This window comes from Schistocerca cancellata, chromosome 9 (genome assembly GCF_023864275.1).
Source record: "Schistocerca cancellata isolate TAMUIC-IGC-003103 chromosome 9, iqSchCanc2.1, whole genome shotgun sequence".
Lineage (NCBI taxonomy): Eukaryota > Metazoa > Arthropoda > Insecta > Orthoptera > Acrididae > Schistocerca > Schistocerca cancellata.
The window spans coordinates 495704036-495727533 of record NC_064634.1 but is presented as its reverse complement, the minus strand read 5'-3'; the positions used below and the strand labels follow the sequence as shown (position 1 = coordinate 495727533).

At 40.2% G+C, this 23498-nt stretch overlaps 1 protein-coding gene across 2 annotated transcripts in view; it reads right to left on the bottom strand.

Moving 5' to 3' along the window:
• Positions 1–23498, bottom strand: part of LOC126100913 (splicing factor, arginine/serine-rich 19-like) — a 142443-nt gene that overhangs the window by 60461 nt on the left and 58484 nt on the right. For both annotated transcript variants that reach the window (XM_049911580.1, XM_049911579.1), the window contains exon 7: positions 10846–11017. In XM_049911580.1, the coding sequence (XP_049767537.1) occupies positions 10846–11017 (172 nt within the window). The remainder of the gene's footprint in view (positions 1–10845; positions 11018–23498) is intronic.

Below are 23498 nucleotides of genomic sequence, written 5' to 3'. Positions count from 1 at the left end.
GAGAGAGAGAGAGAGAGAGAATTACAAAATATGTATGCATAGGAACTGGACATACATCATTATATGAGGTATGTCTGGGAATTGTGTCAGGTCGCAAATTTTGGCTCTTTGTAACTTCAACCAGTCTTTGAAAGAATGGAACTCAAAAAGATAATAAATCATATAGAATATGAAGGACAAACATTCCTTTGTTTTTATGTTTATTATCTGTAAGGTATCTGAACCTATGAGAATAGTAGCTTTAACGACATTACTTCTCATAGTTTTAATCTGCAAATGAGTACCACTGCACAGTTTCAAAAGACTGAGATTGTGCAGTAGTATTATGGGAATGCTTCAAACTGTTTGGTGGAAAGCCAACTGGATTCTGAGAATTATAAATTCTTGCAGATGCTGAACTGCATTTCCACTACTGACCACAAAAAAATCAACTGGTTTGTATTACTTACATTCTATTACTTTTTCCGAAATAATACTGTTTATTGCAGAAGCATTACAAAGTTGGTAGTTGTCTAATCATAAGCGCCATAAATAAAATTTTCAGATAAACTTTACTATGATGCATCTGTGCACTGCTCGTTTGCACTTCGGAGAAGATGGTGGCAATGCCTGTACTTCTATGGTCGGTGGCAGCGAACTGGAGGCAGGCGTTTGCCGAGCAAATTATGAGCTGATAACCAGGAAATGCATGTTAGCTGTTGTCATTTCTTCACTTATTGGTTTGGCCAGACATTTATGATTTAAATAAAGAATCCTTTCTTTGTAAAGGTGGCAGGCTAATACTATTTAATTTGTACAAAACACATAATTTTACTTATGGTGACTGCTGCACATAAATTGCTTGCATTGATTAGACGGCCCTTCTGTTGTATGTATATATACAAAAATCATTTTCTATAGTGAAATGTTATTAATAATTTATCCTGAAATGCGGAATGTTGTGTTGGTGAGAGACTGCTATGAATTATTTGCATTTAGTAAGCTGTCCTTCATTATTTTCGTAGTTTTTCTGCATCTTTGCATTTCTATAATTGATGTAAATAGCAGTTTGGTGCTAATTATGTTGAAGCAGCTGTTGCAGAATCTCTCTAAATTACAGAAGTGTTTAACGATTATGAAAACAATAGCTTATTACTCTGTGTGGAGATGACATGCTGATTTTCAGACAGTCAGAATGAAATAACTGTCACACACTGAGCTTTTGGCCAAAACCTTCTTCAAAAAAGGAAACACAAATTCACTCAAGGGGTCTCCTTCCAAACATAGCCTTGTTGATTTTGGCAATAACTCAGTCACACCAAGTTTCTCGCTCTCTGTAAAACACATTTCTGCACACATTTCTCAGCAGAAGATTCTCTGATCTGCAGTTGTCTTCTCAAGTATTTGCAGTTCATTAGTAATAAAAAAAGGTCCTACACATTTTCACCCATAGAAAAGTTAACTGAAAATTTTTTGCAAGACATACTTGCTTCCCTCAAATCAATAACCACTCGTTTTTCAGCTCCACTACACCCCATCTATACATTTCGTACTAGAAGTAACTAATATCTCCATCACACTTCAGGAATTTTGTACCACTGGCAATAAATGCTTGGACGTCATCTCCCCCATGTTCTACAAGGACAAAGCCCCTGTAATGAAATTGTTTGGAGGCCATGACACGGAACACAATGGAGTAAAATCAAATTATCCAGGCAAAAAAGAGTACTTTTTCAGGCTAAAATCATCTGTTAGGGTATTTCTCATTCACTTCTTAGGACAACACAAAATGCAGCATTAACACCAATGATTGCCATCTGAGGTGATTAAAGACTGACAAAGTCAGCTCATAAAATTAAAAGTTAATATCCGAACAAATATATATGCTTTCAGTAAAATTTTTCTGTGATTGACAGGAGATAACACCTAAGAGACAGCCCAACCTATTTCTGATCTGCTCTGATCAGAAGGATCAATGCACCATGAAATAAACTTAATAATGAACTTAAAGTACCACCTAATGATTGTAGCCAGTGTTGTAATATGTTGAGACACACCACACGTAGACTTTGGGCTGAACTGGAAGTCATTCTGTCTCCTCAACCTACATCTCATTATTGTATTTGTTGGTTTTGACAACTCACAACCACACTGTTACTCTACAACCTAACCTAGATCTTGGGCTACACTGCAGATCATAACAGAAACACCAAAACTGAGCAGTAGCAGAAAATAAACAAATGCCCTTCAACACAATCTGAATCATTCACGAGAGTCCATCAAAAATACCAAAATTGTGTGTTTTATAGAATTTACTTGAAATCAGAAACAAAAACCTCTGTAAAATCAAACAATGGGAATTTCAGGTTGGAATATCAACAGTTATGAAAATATTAGATTGCTACTCACTGTAAAGATGACACATTGAGTTTCAGACAGGCACAATGAAAAGGCTGTTAAATACCGAGCTTTTGGCCAAAGCCTTCTTCAGAAAAGCAAGTAAAATACTTACACATTCCCTCAAGCAGGCACCTAATGCACACATGACCACCGTCTCTGGCTGCTCAGGCGAGACTATGGCCTGAGTGGCTGAAGGTTGCTTTTACAAGCAAAATGAATGTATAACGCAATAAGTGGCGGCTGGGTCCCTATAGTTTGGTTTCGTTACTTATCGGTTCAGTTTGGAACACTTAGCGTCGATTGTTCTGTTTTTATTATTATTATTATCATCATCATCATTATTATTATTATTATTATTATTATTGCCAACACCAACAAATTAGCAGTTGGCATATAATAAGTAAGTGTGTGGTAAAGCTAAGCATTGCAAGGTGTGTTGGCAACACCGACTGTGGAATAAGTCAGCCTTTCCTCTCTCATGTCTTCCCTCACTGCACCTCCAATCGGCCTAACGTGTAAGCTACTCCCTTAGCTACACAGCCCACCCTCGCTGTGAACTTTATTCTTTCCGCCACTTGTATCTATACTTTATTTGTCCTTAAAATAAACCTGATGTCGCAAAACATGTCCCCGGGTATTGCTACGGAATAGGAAGTAGCATCTGACATTATAAAAGATTGTTTTAATTTTTTTATTGCATTATTGGGAATATTTCCAAGATTTAATAGGCATATAGATTTCTCCTAATTGAAGAGTCCCAAGCTCAAACCAAATATTTGCGTACACTTGACAATGATTTACGCAGTGTCAATGGGGATACACAATTTTTGCCTAAAGAAGCGGTACATTCCACCATGAGTGGGACATTTGGCAATGCTGCTCTACGAGTATAATCTAAGCTTTCATTGTTGTATAAAAACTCAATGCATTGTTGAAACTGTTGTAAGGTTGTAACAGTCAGTCAACAGGTTACTATGGAAGTGTGATGTGATTATGTAGTGTACTACGTGCAGTCTTCGTCAATTTATAACATAAAAAGCAGTGCCGAAATACAATGTTGAAACAACAAACTTTAATTTCTTTCTTTTCTAATAAGAGACAGTGTACTGCAAAAGACAAAGACGAGTGTGAGTTTGCTGAAAGATGTGCTGGTGATTGTGACGATGAATTGCGTAGGTCTAAGAAGTCTTCAGTTTTCCTTCCACAGTTTTCAAACGATAAATGTGCTATTTCTGGCCCATCCGTAAATTGCAATTCTAAACAAAGAATTGAACGCAAGATTAAGTATCAACAAAAATGGGAGTGTAAGTACAATTGGTTGTACTTTGATCACGAGTGGGGTGGGGCATTCTGCAAATTGTGTGAAATGAATTTAAAAAACGAAATCAAAGCTCTACAGAAAACAGGAGGAGTGTTCATTTCTGTACCTTTCACTAAATTTAGAAAAGCTACCGGAAGCACAGGAAAACTAGAAAAGCACGCCAACTCAGAAAAACATGCAAGAGCTGTTTCACTTGAAAATTGTAGATTGCAGGGATTAAATGCTCCAATTCATACACAGATATTTAAAGAAAATGAACATGAAAAAGCTTTAAACCACCAAGCATTGTCATCATTAATTCGAAGTCTGTATTTCCTTAGTAAGGAAGAAATACCCCACACAACAAAACATGAACCTCTAATTCGTAAGGTAGTACTGAAAAGTGACATTAATCTTGAAAAGTGGTTAAAATTTCAGAGCGAAAGGTCCACATATCTTAGTAAGTATACTGTGTCAGAATTTTTGACTTGTTTGGGAGAGTCTTTAGACTTTCAAGATGAAACACTTCTCCATGACAAATATTTTTCATTAATGGCAGACGAATCTACAAATGTTTCCAACCAAAGTGAACTGTCTTCAGTAGTTCAATATGTTGCACTGTCTCCATCGTTTGAAGTAAAGGAAAGGTTTTTATGTCTCGTTGAGTTGAAAAGCACTTCAGCTGAATTCATATTTACAGCAACTGATACTAAACTAAAGAAAAGAAAACTTTCTTATGACAGATTATCATCTTGTTCTTTCGACGGTGCTGCTAATTTTAGTGGTTCTATCTCAGGAGTCAGCGGTCGGTTGTCAGAGAGGAAGGGCCAAGGAGTCAGCGCTCGGTTGTCAGAGAGGAAGGGCCATAAGCTGCCATATATTCACTGTAGAGAACATGTTTTGTCAATTACTGCCACCAACTCTAGGAATAAACACCCCATTATAAAACACACATTACATTTTGTTAATTTCATGGTTCTTCCAAATGAGAAAATGTTTTGCATGAAATTCAGTGTGCTTTAGAGCAACCTGTTTTAAAAATACCCAAAGCTGTTGACATCTGATGGTTTAAGTACCTATCACACAGTTCATGCTATTTTCCTAACCTACAAGTCCATTATAATGGCATGTGAACATATACACAAGGACAGTGTGGATTTAACAAGTTTAGCTGGAGGAATTTTGTTAGAAATGATGAATTCCAATTTCATTGTAGGTTTAGTGATTTTAGATGATACGTTAAATGCAGTCTCAAACTTATGTAAAGTTTTGCAGAGACAATCACTTAAAATTTCACAAATCCCTCTACTTATTTCTGGAACTCTGGAACATTTAAGACACATCGACTGTCTTTGTGACTGTGATGGACATAAAGCAGAAAATGAAACTCTTAATAAAATTAAAAAACTGCAGGAGAATGCAACAGAAGTTGTGTGCTATTCACGAACATAGAGGAGAAGATTCAAACTACGAAAAGTGCAACGAAATTTGTTAAAAGTATGATTGATGAAATTGAGCAACGGTTTGATGAGAAGGCAATAAAAGTGATAGAACTAAGTGCAAATCTTGAAAGTTTTACAAAATTTCTAGAGTTTAGTGATAATGATTGTAAAAAACTGTGCTTGATTTTGGGACTTACAAACGTCGAGCCTGTTATTGCAGACTTCCATTCTTTTAGGCACATTGTGAGTAATAAATTAGACGATATGTGTTCTGATATTGCTTCTTTCATTCTGAGAGCCGACATTGGATACTTAGCACTACGGAAACTCGCTGAATGTGTACTGTGCATTCCCGTTTCGACTTGCAGTGTGGAAAGGTCATTTAGTACAACGAACAGAGTGATGACAAAATTAAGGAATACGATGGGTCAGGAAATGATCCAAGCTTGTGTGAAGATTTCAACTGAAGGGGACAACGAGCCAACAGAAAGTTTTATTGATGACGTCATCAAGAGATATGCTGTAAAAAAAGCCTCAACGTATTAGTTTGATGTAAATGTGAGTTTTTTTGCATGCAATAAAATTATTTTATTACTAATATAATTAACTTAGGGTTAGACTAACAGCTTAGTACTTAACCTACATATTACTTAATTCTATATTAGCTATTCATCGAAAATCATCATCATCATCATCATCATCATTTAAGGCTGATTATGCCTTTCAGCGTTCAGTCTGGAGCATAGCCCCCCTTATACAGTTCCTCCATGATCCCCTATTCAGTGCTAACATTGGTGCCTCTTCTGATGTTAAACCTATTACTTCAAAATCATTCTTAACCGAATCCAGGTACCTTCTCCTTGGTCTGCCCCGACTCCTCCTACCCTCTACTGCTGAATCCATGAGTCTCTTGGGTAACCTTGCTTCTCCCATGCGTGTAACATGACCCCACCATCTAAGCCTGTTCGCCCTGACTGCTACATCTATAGAGTTCATTCCCAGTTTTTCTTTGATTTCCTCATTGTGGACACCCTCCTGCCATTGTTCCCATCTACTAGTACCTGCAATCATCCTAGCTACTTTCATATCCGTAACCTCAATCTTGTTGATAAGGTAACCTGAATCCACCCAGCTTTCGCTCCCATACAACAAAGTTGGTCGAAAGATTGAACGGTGCACAGATAACTTAGTCTTGGTACTGACTTCCTTCTTGCAGAAGAGAGTAGATCATAGCTGAGCACTCACTGCATTAGCTTTGCTACACCTCGCTTCCAGTTCTTTCACTATGTTGCCATCCTGTGAGAATATGCATCCTAAGTACTTGAAACCGTCCACCTGTTCTAACTTTGTTCCTCCTATTTGGTACTCAATCCGTTTATATTTCTTTCCCACTGACATTACTTTCGTTTTGGAGATGCTAATCTTCATACCATAGTCCTTACATTTCTGATCTAGCTCTGAAATATTAGTTTGCAAACTTTCAATCGAATCTGCCATCACAACTAAGTCATCCGCATATGCAAGACTGCTTATTTTGTGTTCACATATCTTAATCTCACCCAGCCAGTCCATTGTTTTCAACATATGATCCATAAATAATATGAACAACAGTGGAGACAGGTTGCAGCCTTGTCTTACCCCTGAAACTACTCTGAACCATGAACTCAATTTACCGTCAACTCTAACTGCTGCCTGACTATCCATGTAAAGACCTTTAATTGCTTGCAAAAGTTTGCCTCCTATTCCATAATCTTGTAGAACAGACAATAACTTCCTCCTAGGAACCTGGTCATATGCCTTTTCTAGATCTATAAAGCATAGATACAATTCCCTGTTCCACTCATAACACTTCTCCATTATTTGCCGTAAGCTAAAGATCTGGTCCTGACAACCTCTAAGAGGCCTAAACCTACACTGATTTTCATCTAATTGGTCCTCAACTAATACTCGCACTTTCGTTTCAACAATACCTGAGAAGATTTTACCCACAACGCTGATTAAAGAGATACCTCTGTAGTTGTTACAATCTTTTCTGTTTCCATGTTTAAAGATTGGTGTGATTACTGTTTTTGTCCAGTCTGATGCAACCTGTCCCGACTCCCAGGCCATTTCAATTATCCTGTGTAGCCATTTAAGACCTGACATTCCACTGTATTTGATGAGTTCCGAACAATCAGAGCAAAAAACAATCATCAAAAATTTTAAATATTAATAGCACTGCTACATCTTTAGAACGCTATCACTTAATTTTCGACCTCCCTAACTTGGCCAGTAAGCATGGCGCCACCCCACAAGGGGTTATGCGTGTTAAAATCTCCTAAAAGTAGGAAAGATTTAGGGAGTTGATCAATCAGTGCAGCCAATACATTCAGGTGCACTGCACCATCTGGAGGAAGATATGCACTGCAGAAAGTTATTTCCTGCATCATCCTTAATCTGACAGCCACAGCTTTAAGATGGGTTTGAAGGGGCACAGTTTCACTACAAACTGAGGTTAGGACATAAATGCAAACTCCACCTGACACTCGATTATAGTCGCTACGGTTCCTGTATTATCCCTTATAGCTCTGGAGGGGAGGGGTTCCCATTGCCGGGAACCAGGTTTCCTGGAGGGCAATGCAGAAAGCAGGTGTAAAGCTTAACAGCTGCCGTAGCTCAGCCAGGCAGTGGAAAAAACTGCTGCAATTCCACTGGAGGATGTCATCATCGTGAGACTGGGAAGGCATGGAACATTAAATGAGGCAGTTTACGTCTCAGAGTCACATGCTGCCACCAACTTAGTTCCTGAGCAGTCTCTATCCATTGTGTCTGAGGGTCTGACAAGATCTAGGTCCTCAGCGGACGCTGGAATCTCCACCCTATCCCCAGATGCAGATGTGGTGTGGGTGCCACCACAATTTCCTTGGTCTTAGGGGGCTTCTTTTTCAACTTTTCTCACTGCTCCTTGGGTTTCTCTGGCTGGGAGAGCTTCACTGATTGAGTCTCCAAGACTGAGGATGATTGTGAAGCCCCACGACCAGCTGCTTTTGGGCACTTCAACCACTGGTGGGTGTCATCTTTCCCATTAGCAGAAACCTGGGAAGGGAGTGACCCAAGGGACCCCTTCCTGGTGAGAGGAGCAGAAGAAGACTTATGCTTCTCCAGCTGAGAAGTGGGGACTGGTGTCCCTGACAGTTTGGGGGGCAGTGCTCCCGAGGTAGGTGGTGCGAGACCAAGGGGGGGGGGGGGGGGGGCACCATCAAGGGGGGAAGGCTTTTCTATTAGCCTCAGTGTAGGTCAGTTGGTCCAGGGTCTTGTATTCCATGATTTTCCTCTCTTTCTGTAAAATCCTGCAGTCTGGTGAGCAAGGTGAATGGTGCTCTCCACAAATGACACAGTTGGGAGGTGGGGCACATGGATTATTGGGATGCGATGGACGTCCACAATCTCAACATGTGACACTGGAAGTACAGTGGGAAGACATATGGCTGAACTTCCAGCACTTAAAGCACAGTATCGAGGGAGGGATATATGGTTTGACATCACAGAGGTACACAATCACCCTGACCTTCTCAGGTAAGGTGTCAACCTCGAAGGCCAAGATGAAGGCACCGGTGGCAACCTGATTATCCCTCGGACCCCAATGGACATGGCACATGAAATGAAAACCTAGCTGCTTTAAACTGGTGCGCAGCTCATCATCAGACTGCAAAAGAAGGTCCCTGTGGAAGATAATACCATGGACCATATTTAAGCTCTTATGTGGCATGATGATAACAGAAACCTCTCCCAACTTGTTACAAGAGAGTGAAGTCCGTGACTGGGCAGAGGATGCTGTTTTTATCAAGACTGACCCAAATCACATTTTGGACAAGCGCTCCACCTCCCCAAACTTGTCCTCTAAATGAGCTACAAAAAACTGTAGCTTCATCAAAACAAAGGAGTCCCCATCAGTTCTCGTACATACAAGGTACCGGGTGTGAATAATGTTTGTGGCCATCCTTAGCCTGACGTTCCTCCCATGGTGTGGCCAGGGAGGGGAACGATTTAGGATCATACTTTCTTGCATTGTACCGAGTCTTGGAATACTTACAGACTGCTGGCGTTTGATCCCCAGCAAGTGATGATTGCGCGTCATCCGCCCTGATGCCACCCACTCTGACCACGGGCCTTCCCCACTCCAACTGGCGCCACCCAACCACAGCAAAAGCCACCTGGCAGGATGGCCATTGCTGGGAATCCAAATGCCCCATGGTGATGGGCATCTACTCCTTGGCATACATGGGGAGTTAATGGGGCAGGTATCAGTAGAGCAATCCCTGTGTTGTCAGGGGGCTACAACCAACAGAGTACACAGTGGCCCCACCACAACGGACTGGCCACCATGCTGGATATGAGGTGCAAAGAAGTCCATGGTCATCGTCAGTGGAAAAAGCGACACTGCATAGTGCATGGTAGAAAACACACCCAGGAAGGTGTCCTCACCCAAGTGATGGAGAATGAGCTGGACTGCAGTGAGACAATGAAAAAGTGGGCTTAAGATCTCAGGGCACGATGGACACGATGCACCATGTAAGGTACCCTTCCCCAATTGCCTCGCTCTTTGGGAAAATTTTGAAAAATGGAGGTCAAACCCTATTGGGGACCATCATATAAAGGCCGAAATGTGTGAAACTCCTTTTAGTCACCTCTTACGACAGGCAGGAATACCTTGGGCCTATTCTAATCCCTGGACCTGCAGGGGGGAATGATCCACAGACATAAATACTTGACAGCCTGATAATCATGTAACTGTACTTCCTGTCAGATTAAAGCTGTGTGCCAGATTGGGATTCGAACCGAGCTCTTTTGTGGGTAACACTCTACCGTTGGTTTGGAAAATAGGAGATGAGGTACTGAAGGACGTAAAGCTGTGAGTATGGGTCACAAGTTGTTCACAAGAACTCAGTCAGTAGAGCACTTTCCCACAAAAGGCAAATGTCCAGAGTTCGAGTCTCTTTCTGGCACACAGTTCTAATCTGGCAGAAAATTTCATATCTGTCACACCCCCATGTACAGTGAATATTTACTGTGCCATCATACAGCTGTTTAATGAAATCCTGAAAATTCTCTAAGACATCAAAACATCAGTCTGCTCTAGTTGAATCTGCTACAATGGAGTACGAAAATATCAACCAAAAAACTAACAATCTACCTTAAGACTGAAAGGATCAATGGTTAGTTACTGCTGTTTATGCTATTTTTTGATTGAAATGGAGAAACCTCCCAGGTATATTGAATATTTTGTAAAAAAAGGAGCTTCAATTTTTGACATGTTTCATATTCATTGCTAAAAAATTAACTTTTTCTCTAAAGAATGGTCCATTAAAAACATAATTCCAACAAAATTGTTCTTGTGGCAGATGCACCAAGACTGAAGGAAATTGTTAAATGTAGGAATTTCTTAAATTTAAGTATATTAACAAGTTTAACCTTAAAACTATGAACGTTGTGCAGTTCCCCACTTTTTTCATTAATGAAGATTGCCCAAGATGAAAAAAGTCATAAGTGACAGATATAAATCCCAGGGCTGACCCAGGATCAAATCTATGACCTTTGGATCCTCAGTCTGGCACTTTACTACTAAGCCATCAAGCAACATGTAAACGTGACTGACTGAAGAAAGAGTGATCACATTTAGTAATACTGCAGAGCCCTTGTAACAAACAATAAGAAGATTGGAGACAAAGAAAACCGTTTACGTACTTTAGCTCTCTCTCGTTCTTTCTTCCTCTCCTTCAAAGTTTTGCGCACAATAGGAGGAGGGCTGGGCGGTGGTCCACGCGGATCCACCGGTGGTCCGGACCTTTCACGTCCGAGTCGCCTTGGTGGAGGGGATCGAGCAGGTCGATTCCGTGGTACAGAAAATGAACGTGATCTACAAAAAGAAAATAATATCTGTTTGAAGTCAGTGAAGATACACATTCAGCAACATTAAATACAGATAAAATTAATAAACTCATTTTTAATTTTTCTCCTTGTCAGTTTTAGCAAGAAAAATTATATAGAGAGGTGTATTGTAGAGCAGATATCACAAATTTGATAAGTACATTGATATTGAGATGTCTAAAATTTACTGAATAACTTAACACAGTTGAAGCTGCTGAATTCTTCTCGGGTTATCAGCCGAGTGGTGGCGTCGTCTTGTCGCAACATTTCAATGAGTTTCATACCCATCATCTTCGCCAGAAGATGACGAGTACGAAACTTATTGAAAAGTTGCAACAAGACGCCACTACTCGGCTGATAACTTGAGAAGAATTCATCAGTGGAATACGCCATAAAGACTGCAATCGCATATAGTTGAAGCTTTTGCATTACATGAATCTTCCTCCATAGAACTTGTAAAGAGGATTCTGGCGTAAGGAATGAAAGCTATGATTTACATATACACTTACATCTACATCTATAGCCTGCAAACCACCATGAAGTACATGGTTGAGAGTATGTCCCACTGTATCAGTTATTAGCGTTTCTTTTCGTCCCATTCATGTATGGAGTGTGGCAAGAATGATTGATTGAAGGACTCTGTGCATGCAGTAATTACACTAATCTAGTCCTCACGATCCCCTTGTGAGCGATATTTAGGGGGTTGTTGAATATCCATAGAGCTGGTTCTTGAAACTTTGCTAATACATTTTCTGACGCCTGTCTTCAGGAGTCTGCCAGTTCACTCCTCCAGTATCTCTCCGACACTCTCCCACAGATTACAAAAACCTGTGACCTTTGTGCTGCCCTACTCCGTATACGTTCAAAATCCCCTCGTCAGTCCTATCTGGTACGAATACCACACACTTGAGCAATATTCCTCAACCGGCCATACAAGTGATTTTTAAGCAATCTCTTTTGTAGATTAATTGACCTTTGCCATTATTCTACAAATAAACCAAAGTCTATCACCTGCTTTACCCAAGACTGAACCTATGTGATCATTCTGTTTCATACCCCAACAAAGTGTTACACCCAGGTATTTGTATGGGTTGGCCGACTGCAACAGTGACTCACTGATATTGTACTCATAGGATACTACATTTTTGCGTTATGTGAAGTGCAAAATTTTACATTTTTCAACATTTAGAGCAAGTTGCCAATCTCCGCACCAAGTTGAAATCTTATCAAGACCTGACTGAATTTTTATGCATCTTCTCTCGGATAGTACTTCATTAATGATAACTGCATCATCTGCAAAAAGCCTGATTTTACTATCAATATTGTCTGTAATCTCACAGCTGAAGCTCCTTCTAAATCTAATGAGAACTCTCCATACAAGATGACATGCTATGTCCTCCACACCAAGAATTCGTCAGTCCAGTCACGAATTTCATTTGATATCCCATATGATCATAATTTTGACAATAAGTGTAAGTGTGGTACTGAGTCAAATGGTTTTCGGAAATCAAGAAACACTGCATCTACCTGGTTGCCTTGATCCAAAGCTTTCAGTATGTCATGTGAGAAAAAGTGCGAGTCGGATTTCACATGATCGATGTTTTCAAAAACTTTGCTGGTTGGCATTGAGGTCATTCTGTTCAAGATACCTCATCAACTTTGAGCTCAGAATATGTTTTTAAGATTCTACAACATAATCAATGTCAAGGATATTGGGTGTTAGTTTTGTGGATCACTTCTACTACTATTCTTCTAGACGGGTGTGACCTGTGCCTTTTTCCAAGAACTGGGCAAGGTTTTTTGTGCAAGGGATCTACAACAGATTACAATTAGAAGATGGGCTAACTCAGCTGCAAATCCACTACACAACCTGACAATGATTCCAACGGAACTTGAAGCTTTATTCAGTTCTAATGATTTCAGCTGTTTCTCAACACCATTGACACTAATACTTATTTCATTCATCTTTTCAGTGGTGCAAGGATTAAATTGGGGCAATTTTCCTGGGTTTTCCTCTGTAAAGCAACATTTGGAAATGGAGTTAAGCCTTCAATTCCTGTCTCATTCACTAGGGATTGGACACTAACTTTGGTGCCACTAACAGCCTTTACATATGACCAGAATTTCTTTGGATTTTGTGAAATGTCATTTGCCAGCTATGGTAGTCACTGAGGCTTCACGCATTGCTCTCTTGACATCCAAACGCATTTTATTCAGCATCTCTCTATCTATAGCCCTATGCTTTGTCTTACACCTATTATGCAATAATCACTGTTTCTTTACAGTGACTGTATACCATGAAGGCTGTTCCCTGCAATTATAAACTTTTCTACTGCAGCATATCTATCCAGTGCATGGTCAACTATTCTTTTAAACTTGAGCCGTAGTTCCTCAATATGCTCCTGACCTATGCTGAAAGTTTCAAGTTTCTCATTGAGATATGAAACTACTGATTTTTTATTTAGTTTACTGAACATATATATCTTTCTAGGCAGTTTTAGTTATCCTTTGTTCTATGGTAACCATTGCTGTCACAAGTGCAACAAAGTCTCTGATACCAGTTTCAATGTGGACACCCTCAAAGACATCAAGTCATCTGTTGCCATTTTCATAAGTGGGGTTCTGAACTATCCATTCTACATATTTTCTGAGAGGGCATTTAATAAAGTTTCACAAGTGACAAATACACTGCTCCATTTCCCACTAGCCTATTTTTTTTTAATTTAATGGCTATAAAGTGGAAAGACAAAGTTATGAAGTATAGATTGCAAACTCACCATAAAGATAACACATCAAGTTGCAAACAGGCAATTCCAGTCTGAGCTGCCAGAGATAGCAGTCGTGTGTGAGAGATGTGCTTGCTCATGTGAATGAGTGTGTGTGTGTGTCTGTTTGCTTTTCTGAAGGAGGCTTTGGTCTAAATCTAAATGCCTAACAGTCATTTTGTTGTGCCTGTCTGCAATTTGACGTGTCATCTTTGTGGTCAGTATCAATCTTTAATTTTCCTTACATTGTTGATATTACAACCTGGTGTTTCCATTGTTTAAAGTTATGAATTATTATGTTATTGAAACAGTAACACAAATTAACCAAACATTTTAATTTTGTCCCTATGAATGTGTAGCTCTGAACACAGATTGCTTCTAGATCAGGTGTTACAATCATGCTCAGGGATGTCCTTTAGAAAGAAAAATGTTGGTAACAATGTGCATTAATATCTAAAGCATTGTTAAACAATTTCTAAAGCAGTTTCTGCTGGCTATGTTCCACAGCTTTAATAAACCACAGAAATGGCAAGAAATGGGAAGTCCAGGATTAAATAACAGTAACATTATGAAAATGACAGATCACTACTCACATACAGAGGAGATGTTGAATCACACACAGCCACAACAAAAAGATTGCTATACTTTTAAGCTTTCATCCAAGTGATCTTCTTCTGAAATAGGAAAAACACACATTCACACAAGCACAACTCACACACACAGGGCCACTGTCTGGTCCCTGTTTTCCAGCCACAGTGGCCACAGACAGCATTCATGTTTTTTTTGTTGTGTGTGTGTGTGTGTGTGTGTGTGTGTGTGTGTGTGTGTGTGTGTGTTTGTTTTCCACTTCAAAAGCAGGCCTTTTGGTAGCCGAAAGCTTAAATGCATAGCAGTCTCATCATTGAATCTGTCTGCAACAGGTAGTAGCAATCTATCCTTTACATAATATTATCATTAATAAAAAAGGCTCTTTGCTTTAGATATGTAACAATAAGATAATTATTAATTTGGGTGCTTTGAGAGTTATAAAGGATTGTTCTGGACTTTTCTGGAGTTATGATAGGGAGAGTCTGTAGATGGACATTAAAAGCATTTTTCAGTGTTAAATGATGATGATGATGATGATGATGATGATTAACAGAGAGATCAGATGCAGACAGACTGTTTGCAATTGTAATGAAAAGAAACACTTGTCACTGGCTGGATGCTGGAACATACTGTAACTTATTTGAAATACATTTCTTCACATAATCAAGACTGAGAGCCTGCTATTTTTTAAAATGTTTCAGTTACTGCTTTTAGAGAGTGAGTTACTGTAGTTAGTTAGTTTCATATTCCCTGCATCATTTTACATGGTAAATCGTAATGCGTCAAAAGTGTCATTTTACATTCACATTGCAAATTAATTTATAAATATGGCTACATGCAGAACATTTGTAAGGTTTTTTTCCCCTCTTAGAGAGAGAGAGAGAGAGAGAGAGAGAGAGAGAGAGAGAGAGAGAGACAGAGAGAGACAGAGAAATACACAGAAGTGAGTTAGTAATACCTATCCCACACCTTTTACACATTACTACAGAAATTCTTCAATAGAATAGGAGTTGTCAATGAAAAACTTTTTGACTCTGTTTTCAAATTTCACTTTGCTGTCTCCTAGACATTTTATATCCTACGTAAGTGATCAAAAAGTTTTGGTGCAGCATTGTGCACTCGTTTTCATGCTGAAGACAACCTTAATGTGGAGTAATGAATGTCATTTTTCCTTCCGGTGTTGTAATTATAAACTTCATTGTCCCTTTTGAGCTGTAGTAGTTTATTTACAACTCTCATGAGGGAACAAATATACTGCAAAGCAATAGTCAAATGCCCAACTCCTTAAACAACTTCCTACAAGACGATCATATGTGAGCACACATATTATTCTTACAGCACATTTCTGAGCAATGAAGACTTTCTTTCTTAAGATGAGTTACCCCCACAACATTATTCCATATGATATTACTGAATGAAAATATGCAAAATATTTCAACTTGCTGATTTGCCCTTCCCCAAGATTTGCAGCGATTCAAAGTGCAAATATGGCTGAACTAAGTTGTTTAAGGTGTTCAAAGTGTGGTTTTTCTAATTCAAATTCTCATCAATAAGGATACCCATGAATTTTTAAGTTCCCCACCCTATTTATTACCTCCTCACTATCTGCTACATTTATCACTCATATAGTATCCTAGATGTGCAGAACTGAGTATGTATGTTGTGTCTTTTTAAAACTGAGGGTGAGACCATTCAAGGAGAAAAGTCAATGATACTTTTAAGAACAATGTTTACCATTTCTTATATTTCTGTTTGTGCTGAGAGACAGCGTTTATGCTGATGTGAAATACTTACCATACAATTTATTGAAAACTATTAGTTGAAAAATTTGGATTTTTGCACATCTTACAGCATGATATCTTCACTCGATAAAGAACCGAATTTCTTTTCGTTATCCATCATACTTACTTCACTGCATCATATTAAGTAAAACATTACACAAAATATTAAAGAGGTTGTAGAATATTGCAGTAACTTAATGTATGCTTGATTTTCGCTCACACATTGCAGCGAATGAAATGTAGATGATATCAAAATTTTATTTAAAACTGAGAGCAGAAGGATAATTCATTTTGTTCTCAAGCTATTGGGCTTTATATGAGAAGAACAGTCACAAACGACACACTCATTCACGTCCTTGTGCTTCGTGAATCGTGTGGTTGTAACAATCATCATATCTCACAAACAATTCAAGACAACGAAATGAGGTTTGTTTTTGCAAATTTTTGCATGCAATGAGACAAATATACATTGTATGATAAATACTTCAGACTTTTTTATTCACCAAGCAGTATGTGAGAGGTTGGCAGCTCAGGACACATTCAGACGTCCACAGCACTGTAGAAGAACTCTAGCAGTTTGCATATGCACATCCAAAACACATGGGGAATGTTGTAACAGGACGTATATACAAGCCGAGAGCAGCAACAAAAGAGTTAATTACTAAGATCAAATTGTACAATCCAAATAAGGTTCCCATGTCATTTTTCCCATTAGAATCCTTTAGAAAATCTACACTGAAGTCGCCACAGATTATTAACTGCTTGGCGCTGGTTGACAGATAGCACAATAAGAAATCCAGATTCCTCATAAACAGTTCAAGATTTCCCAGTGGGGATCTACATATGGTTACAATTATAAGTGAACAATTTTTCAGTATTAATTCAGACGCACACATTTGTGTGTCCTGATCACTACCAGATCTACTTGTTTCAATATTTTTGAACTTGTGAGAGTAAAGTTTCCTGCAGTTTGCTATTGTGACACGAAAATATTAATTTTGAATCACATCATATTGCACCTAATGTGAGGCCGAATATGACTTCATTTTTAGATATTGTGAAACAGAAAGTTGCTACTCACCATATAGCGGAAATGCTAAGTTGCAGATAGGCACAACAAAAAGACTGTCACAAATATAGCTTTCAGACAGTAGGGACTTTGTCAAAATTAGATGACAAACACACACACACACACACACACACACACACACACACTAACGTAAATGCAACTCACAAACACGACTGCAGTCTCAGGCAACTGAGGCCACACTGCGAGCAGCAGCACCAGTGCGTGATGGGAGTGGCAAGTGGGTGGGGCTAAGGAAGAGGCTAAGGTGATGAGGGGGATGGATAGTAGGGGAGGGGTGACGGACAGTGACGTCCTGTTGGGGAGCACACAGGGATGAGATAGAAAGAGGGTAGGGCAGCTATGTGCAGTTGGAATGTTAGAGCGGAGAGGTGGGGATAAGTGGGGGGATAGCGGAAAAGGAGACAAGTAAAAAACACTGGGTGTGGTGGAGGAATAAGGGCTGTGTAGTGCTGGAATGGGAAAAGAGAAGGGGCTGGATGGGAGAGCACAAGGATTAATGAAGGTTGAGGCCAGGAGGGTTACGGGAACATATGATATATTGCAGTGAAAGTTCACATCTGCAGAATTCAGAAAATCTGGTGTTAGAGGGACGGGCCCATATGGCACAGGCTGTTGGTTGTCAAGCCCACATAGAATGCAGCACAGTGGTTGCAGCTTAGCTTGTAGACCACATGATTGGCTTCACAGGTAGCCTTTGATGGGATAGGTGCTGTTTGTGACCAGACTGGAGTAGGTGGTCATGGGAGGATGTATAGGACAGGTCTTGCATCTAAGTCTATCACAGGGGTGTGAGCCAAGAGGTAAGGGGTTGGGAGCTGGGGTTGTGTAGGGGTGGCCAAGTATATTGTGTACATTCAGTGGACGGCGGAATACCTCTGTGGGAGGGGTGGGACGGATAGTGGGCAAGACATTTCTCATTTCAGGTTATGATCCGAGATAGTCAAAGCCCTGGCAAAGAATGTATTCTGTTGCTCCACTCCTGGGCAGTACTGAGTTACGAGGGGAATGCTCCTCTGTGGCCAGACGGTGGGTCTTTGTGAGTTGGTACGAGACTGGAAAGATAAGGCATGGGAGATTTGTTTTGTACAAGGTTGGGAGGATAATTAAGGTTTGTGAAGGCTTCAGTAAGATCCTTGGTATATTTTGAAAGGAACCGCTCTTTACTGCAGATGCGATGACCATGGGTGGCTAGGCTGATGGAAGGGACTTCTTGGTATGGAACAGGTGGCAGCTGTCAAAGTGGAGGTATTGCTGGTGGTTCGTAGGTCTGATATGGATGGAGGTATTGATATATCCATCTTTGAGGTGGAGGCCAATATCTAGAAAGGTGGATTATTGGATTGAGTAGGACCAGGAGAAGCAAATGGAGGAGAAGTTGTTGAGGTTCTGGAGGAATGTGGATAGGGTGTCCTCACTCTCAATCCAAATTGCAACGATGTCATCAATGAATCTGAAGCAGATGATGGGTTTAGGATTCTGAGTGTTCAGGAAGGATTCCTCTAGATGGCCCATGAATAGGTTGGCATAGGATGGTGCCATGTGGGTGCCCATAGCCATACCCCGGATTTATTTGTAGATAATGCCTTCAAAGGAGTGGTAATTGTGGATGAGGATACAGTTGGTCATGGCGACTAGGAAGGAAGTTGTTGGTTTCGAGTCCTTCGGGTGTTGTGAAAGGTAGTGTTCAATAGCAGTAAGGCCATGGGCATTAGGGATGTTAGTGTAAAGGACGGTGGCATTAATAGTCATGAGCACGGCACAGGGTGGTAAAGGGACAGGAACTGTGTAGAGTCAGTGGAGGAAATGGTTGATATCTTTTATATAGGAGAGTAGGTTGTGAGTAATAGGTTGAAGGTGTTGGTCTATGAGAGCAGAGATTCTCTCAGTGGGGGCACAGTAGCTGGCCACAATGGGGTGTCCTGGATGGTTGGATTTATGGACTTTAGGAAGCATGGAGAAAGTAGGAGTGCTGGGAGTGGTAGAGGTGAGCAGAGAGAGGGACTCCGGGGAGAAGTTCTGGAATGACCTGAAAAATTTGAGGAGTGACTGGAGATCCTGCTGGATTTCTGAAATGGGGTCATTGTGGCGAGGTTTGTAGGTGGAGGTATCTGACAGCTGGTGGAGACCTTCTGCCTGATACTTCTTGTGGTTCAGGATAACAGTGATGGAGCCTTTATCCTCAAGTAGGATTATAAGGTCAGGATCAGTTTTTAGATGGTGGAGTGTAGTTCTTTCTGTGGATGTAAGGTTAGTTAGCATGTTGAGGGATTTGGGGAATGATGGTGAGGCAAGGTTCGAGGTTAAGAAATTTTGGAATGTTAACGGTTGTGATTTGGAGCAGGAGGGGGAGGGGGGGGGGGGTGGTAGCGGCCACAGTTGAATGGAGAAGTGAACTGAGTTAGGCAGGGTTCAGCATTGGTCTTTGGTTGAGTCTGATTGGTAGGGTTGGTGGCGTAAAAGTGTTTCCACTGTAGGGACCAGGAGAAGGAGAGAAGGTCTTTAACAAGTCCTGCATGATTGAATTTGGGAGTGGGGCAAAAGATGAGGCCTTTGGAAAGGACTGATATTTCTGTGGGGCTAAGGCTTCTGGAGGAACGGTTCATGACTGTGTTTTGGGTCTGTTTAGATTCGAGATTCTGTGTGGTGGTGGGAGGGCGCTTTGGAGGGTGGGGTAAATGTAGTAGGTTTGTCAGCTATGAGGGGACATGGAGGAGGTTTGGAGGTTGTTGTTGAGGGGGTGGACAGTGGTACTCCAAGGCGGGAGTAGGAAGTCAACAGGGCAGACAGCTTTCTCAGGTGGCATTGTGCATATTGCTCTAGTTCCTGGTGGGCAAGAGTTTCAATGTGTGTTGTGGGTTCCAGGAATTTGGAATTGCATAGCAGGAGAATTCTGCGGAGGGATAGAAGGTACTGTACAGAGGTTTGGGCTTGGTTAATATGATTTCCCAGGACTATGTTGGTGAGGACTACGGATTCACACAATCTGAACAGACTGTGTCAGATGGCATTAACTGTTGTGTTTAAGAATAATTAAAAGCAGAAAAGGGACAATTAACAGTTAGGTTTTCACACACACTTACACACACACACACACACACACACACACACTTGCTCACTCACTCACACACACACACACACACACACACACACACACACACACACACTTTCTGCAGAGACATGGATTGGATATTTAATTATGCCTTTTTTTAAATGCCCAATATCTACATCATTTCTTCAGGGGTTAAGAAAGCGTACTACTACTTGTATTTTATACATTCATACAAATAGAGCTAGTTTAGTACAATTGTGCACATACATGTGTTAAGAACACACTTGAGCTGTACAACAGCGAACCCACATTCATATCCACATTAGATTATTTGTTGTAAAAATAAAACCAATATATGCTTTGGTTTGATTCTGCAATATTACTGCAGCTACTAAAGTTAAAGCCATGAAACAGGTGGCGCGTTACACTATGCAGCTTATGTTGAAGTGCTATATTTTTAAATCTTGTGTTCACATTTTGTATCTATTTGCATTTTCCACCTCTTTATTTACACAATTTCATTCTGGTATGTCATGATGATGTGGGACAGAGAAAAGACTCACACTGGTGTTTCTTGGCCGAACCTATCCTCCTTGAGCACTATCAGCAAATTTTTTGTTTTGTTTCCTGTTACATCATTTGTACCACTTATTAGTGGTGTCGTCACGCCACAATTCGTGGAAGTCCCTTCATGGAATTTTGCAACTAGCTTCACTGTCTGGGTTATATTTTGACCATTTTTACTTTGATATCTGGTGGCTGTGTTCTGCCTTTAACTATCTGCAACAACCTAATTTTGTTGGGTGACAGTGATTTTAAGTTTGCTTTTGTGTTCCATGGTGACAATGATTATTTAATATTTCTTGTCCACAGTAGCTTATACTGCATCATAAGAAACTCTCAAGATCACTGCAGTGCCCGCAAGAATAGTCACAATCTATTTCTTATTTTTCTAAAGCTGGTAGTGTTTGTCGAATTTTGCTCCTACTGTTCCTTTTTCTTTGTGTGATTTGAAACTGCTTTTTGTACTTTCACAGCCCTTAATTAAAATCATCTGAAAGGGATTTTCATTTACAAAAGTTTTGTTACTTTTACTGTTTACATCAGTATGTCCTGCATAATAGTTTGGACAAGAAGAGAATAGAAGCTTTTGAAATGTGGTGCTACAGAAGAATGCTGAAGATTAGATGGGTAGATCACATAACTAATGAGGAAGTATTGAATAGGATTGGGGAGAAGAGAAGTTTGTGGCACAACTTGACCAGAAGAAGGGATCGGTTGGTAGGACATGTTCTGAGGCATCAAGGGATCACCAATTTAGTATTGGAGGGCAGCGTGGAGGGTAAAAATCGTAGGGGGGAGACCAAGAGATGAATACACTAAGCAGATTCAGAAGGATGTAGGTTGCAGTAGGTACTGGGAGATGAAGAAGCTTGCACAGGATAGAGTAGCATGGAGAGCTGCATCAAACCAGTCTCAGGACTGAAGACCACAACAACATCAGTATGTACTTCCAGAACACTATTTTTGTATCTAATTTATGTCCACTTTTCAGAAACAGACAATAATTTTGCAGAACTTTATTTTATTTAACTCAGTTTTTCTTACCAGAAATTTTGAGATGTCCATATCTATAAAAGCTGAATATCCAGCATTACAACTTCACAAATGTCAAGGCTGCTTTTCAGCTAACAATTAAAGTCATTGTTTTTAGACAGACATCTATTATTCTTTCAATATAACGCTGACAAAGAGTACATCATATTAGTGTCTTGATCTCTGTGATGTTAAGTACATATTCTACAGCCATTAAGTGCACTATAATGCTAATTTTGTTTGATCTTGGTGGAATTTACATTCTGTAAATCACAGCAGAGAGACGGCACAAGCTTTGAAACAGTTGAAGTAAAAAAATTGATCCCACCCCTCCCCCACCCAACAGCACCCCATGCTGATGCTGTACCTACCAGCCCACCATCTTGCACTGTACAACTTCTCGGTTGCTCATAAACATCGGTAGTTCTTGACACCACTGCTTCTTACACTACTACATTCCTTTATGATTCACAACTAACAATAGCACAAGATACAATGCTGGGATCTCAAAAGTGTGAAAAGCAAACACAGGAGTGAAACGATCTAAGTACCTGCATTTAGTATGAAGGTCATAAAATTACAGAAACATAAAGATATTATCAGATGAGACCACAAGGAATACTGGCTCACTTTGAAGGGCTAAATAATCCAACCCAAGAACTTCTGTCTGAGAGAGACTATTTGTGGTAAGGCCTTATGGGACCAAACTGCGGAGATCATTAGTTCCTAAGCTGACGCACTACTTAAGCTAACTTAAACTAACTTTACGCTAAGGACAACACACACACACACACACACACACACACACACACACACACACACACACGCACACACGCCCGAAGGAGGTCTGAAACCTCCGACGTGAGGAGCCGTGCGGACAGTGACAAGGCACCTTAGACCACGTGGCTACCCCACACGGCATAGAGGCTATGATGCCAATGTCACCGTACAAAGAGCACGTGAGACTGCCAAGAAAAAATAGTGAAGTCAACAAGTAAGACTATTAGTGGTCTGTCTTCACCAGCTGCAAATCAGAAGATAGATGCAAAAGTAGTTTCTACAAATGGTTCACATGGCTCTGAGCACTATGGGACTTAACATCTGTGGTCATCAGTCCCCTAGAACTTAGAACTACTTAAACCTAACTAATCTAAGGACATCACACACATCCATGCCTGAAGCAGGATTCGAACCTGCGACCGTAGCGGTCACGCGGTTCCAGACTGAAGCGCCTAGAACCACACGGACACACCGGCCGGCTAGTTTCTACACATGAGAGATATACTGACAAACTTACAACAATTGTGCTAGAGCCATTTTCAGGAGAGATGAGAGCAACAAAACTGTATGAACTGATGCAGACACTTGTGTTTGTGTCATGCTACAAGCAAGGGTCACATATTCACACAGCAATAAGAAATTGTGGATTCCTTTTCAACATTATAAACACAGGAAAAAAACTAAAAATTCTGCCAGATGGTGACCCTTAGGTTGAAACTAGTTTGCAAGTAATAAAACAAAACCTTTTAACAGCTTGTTGTGGCTGTTGTACATTACTTTGATGCAAGAGGTAGAAATATGTAAAATAAGGAAAAGGCTCA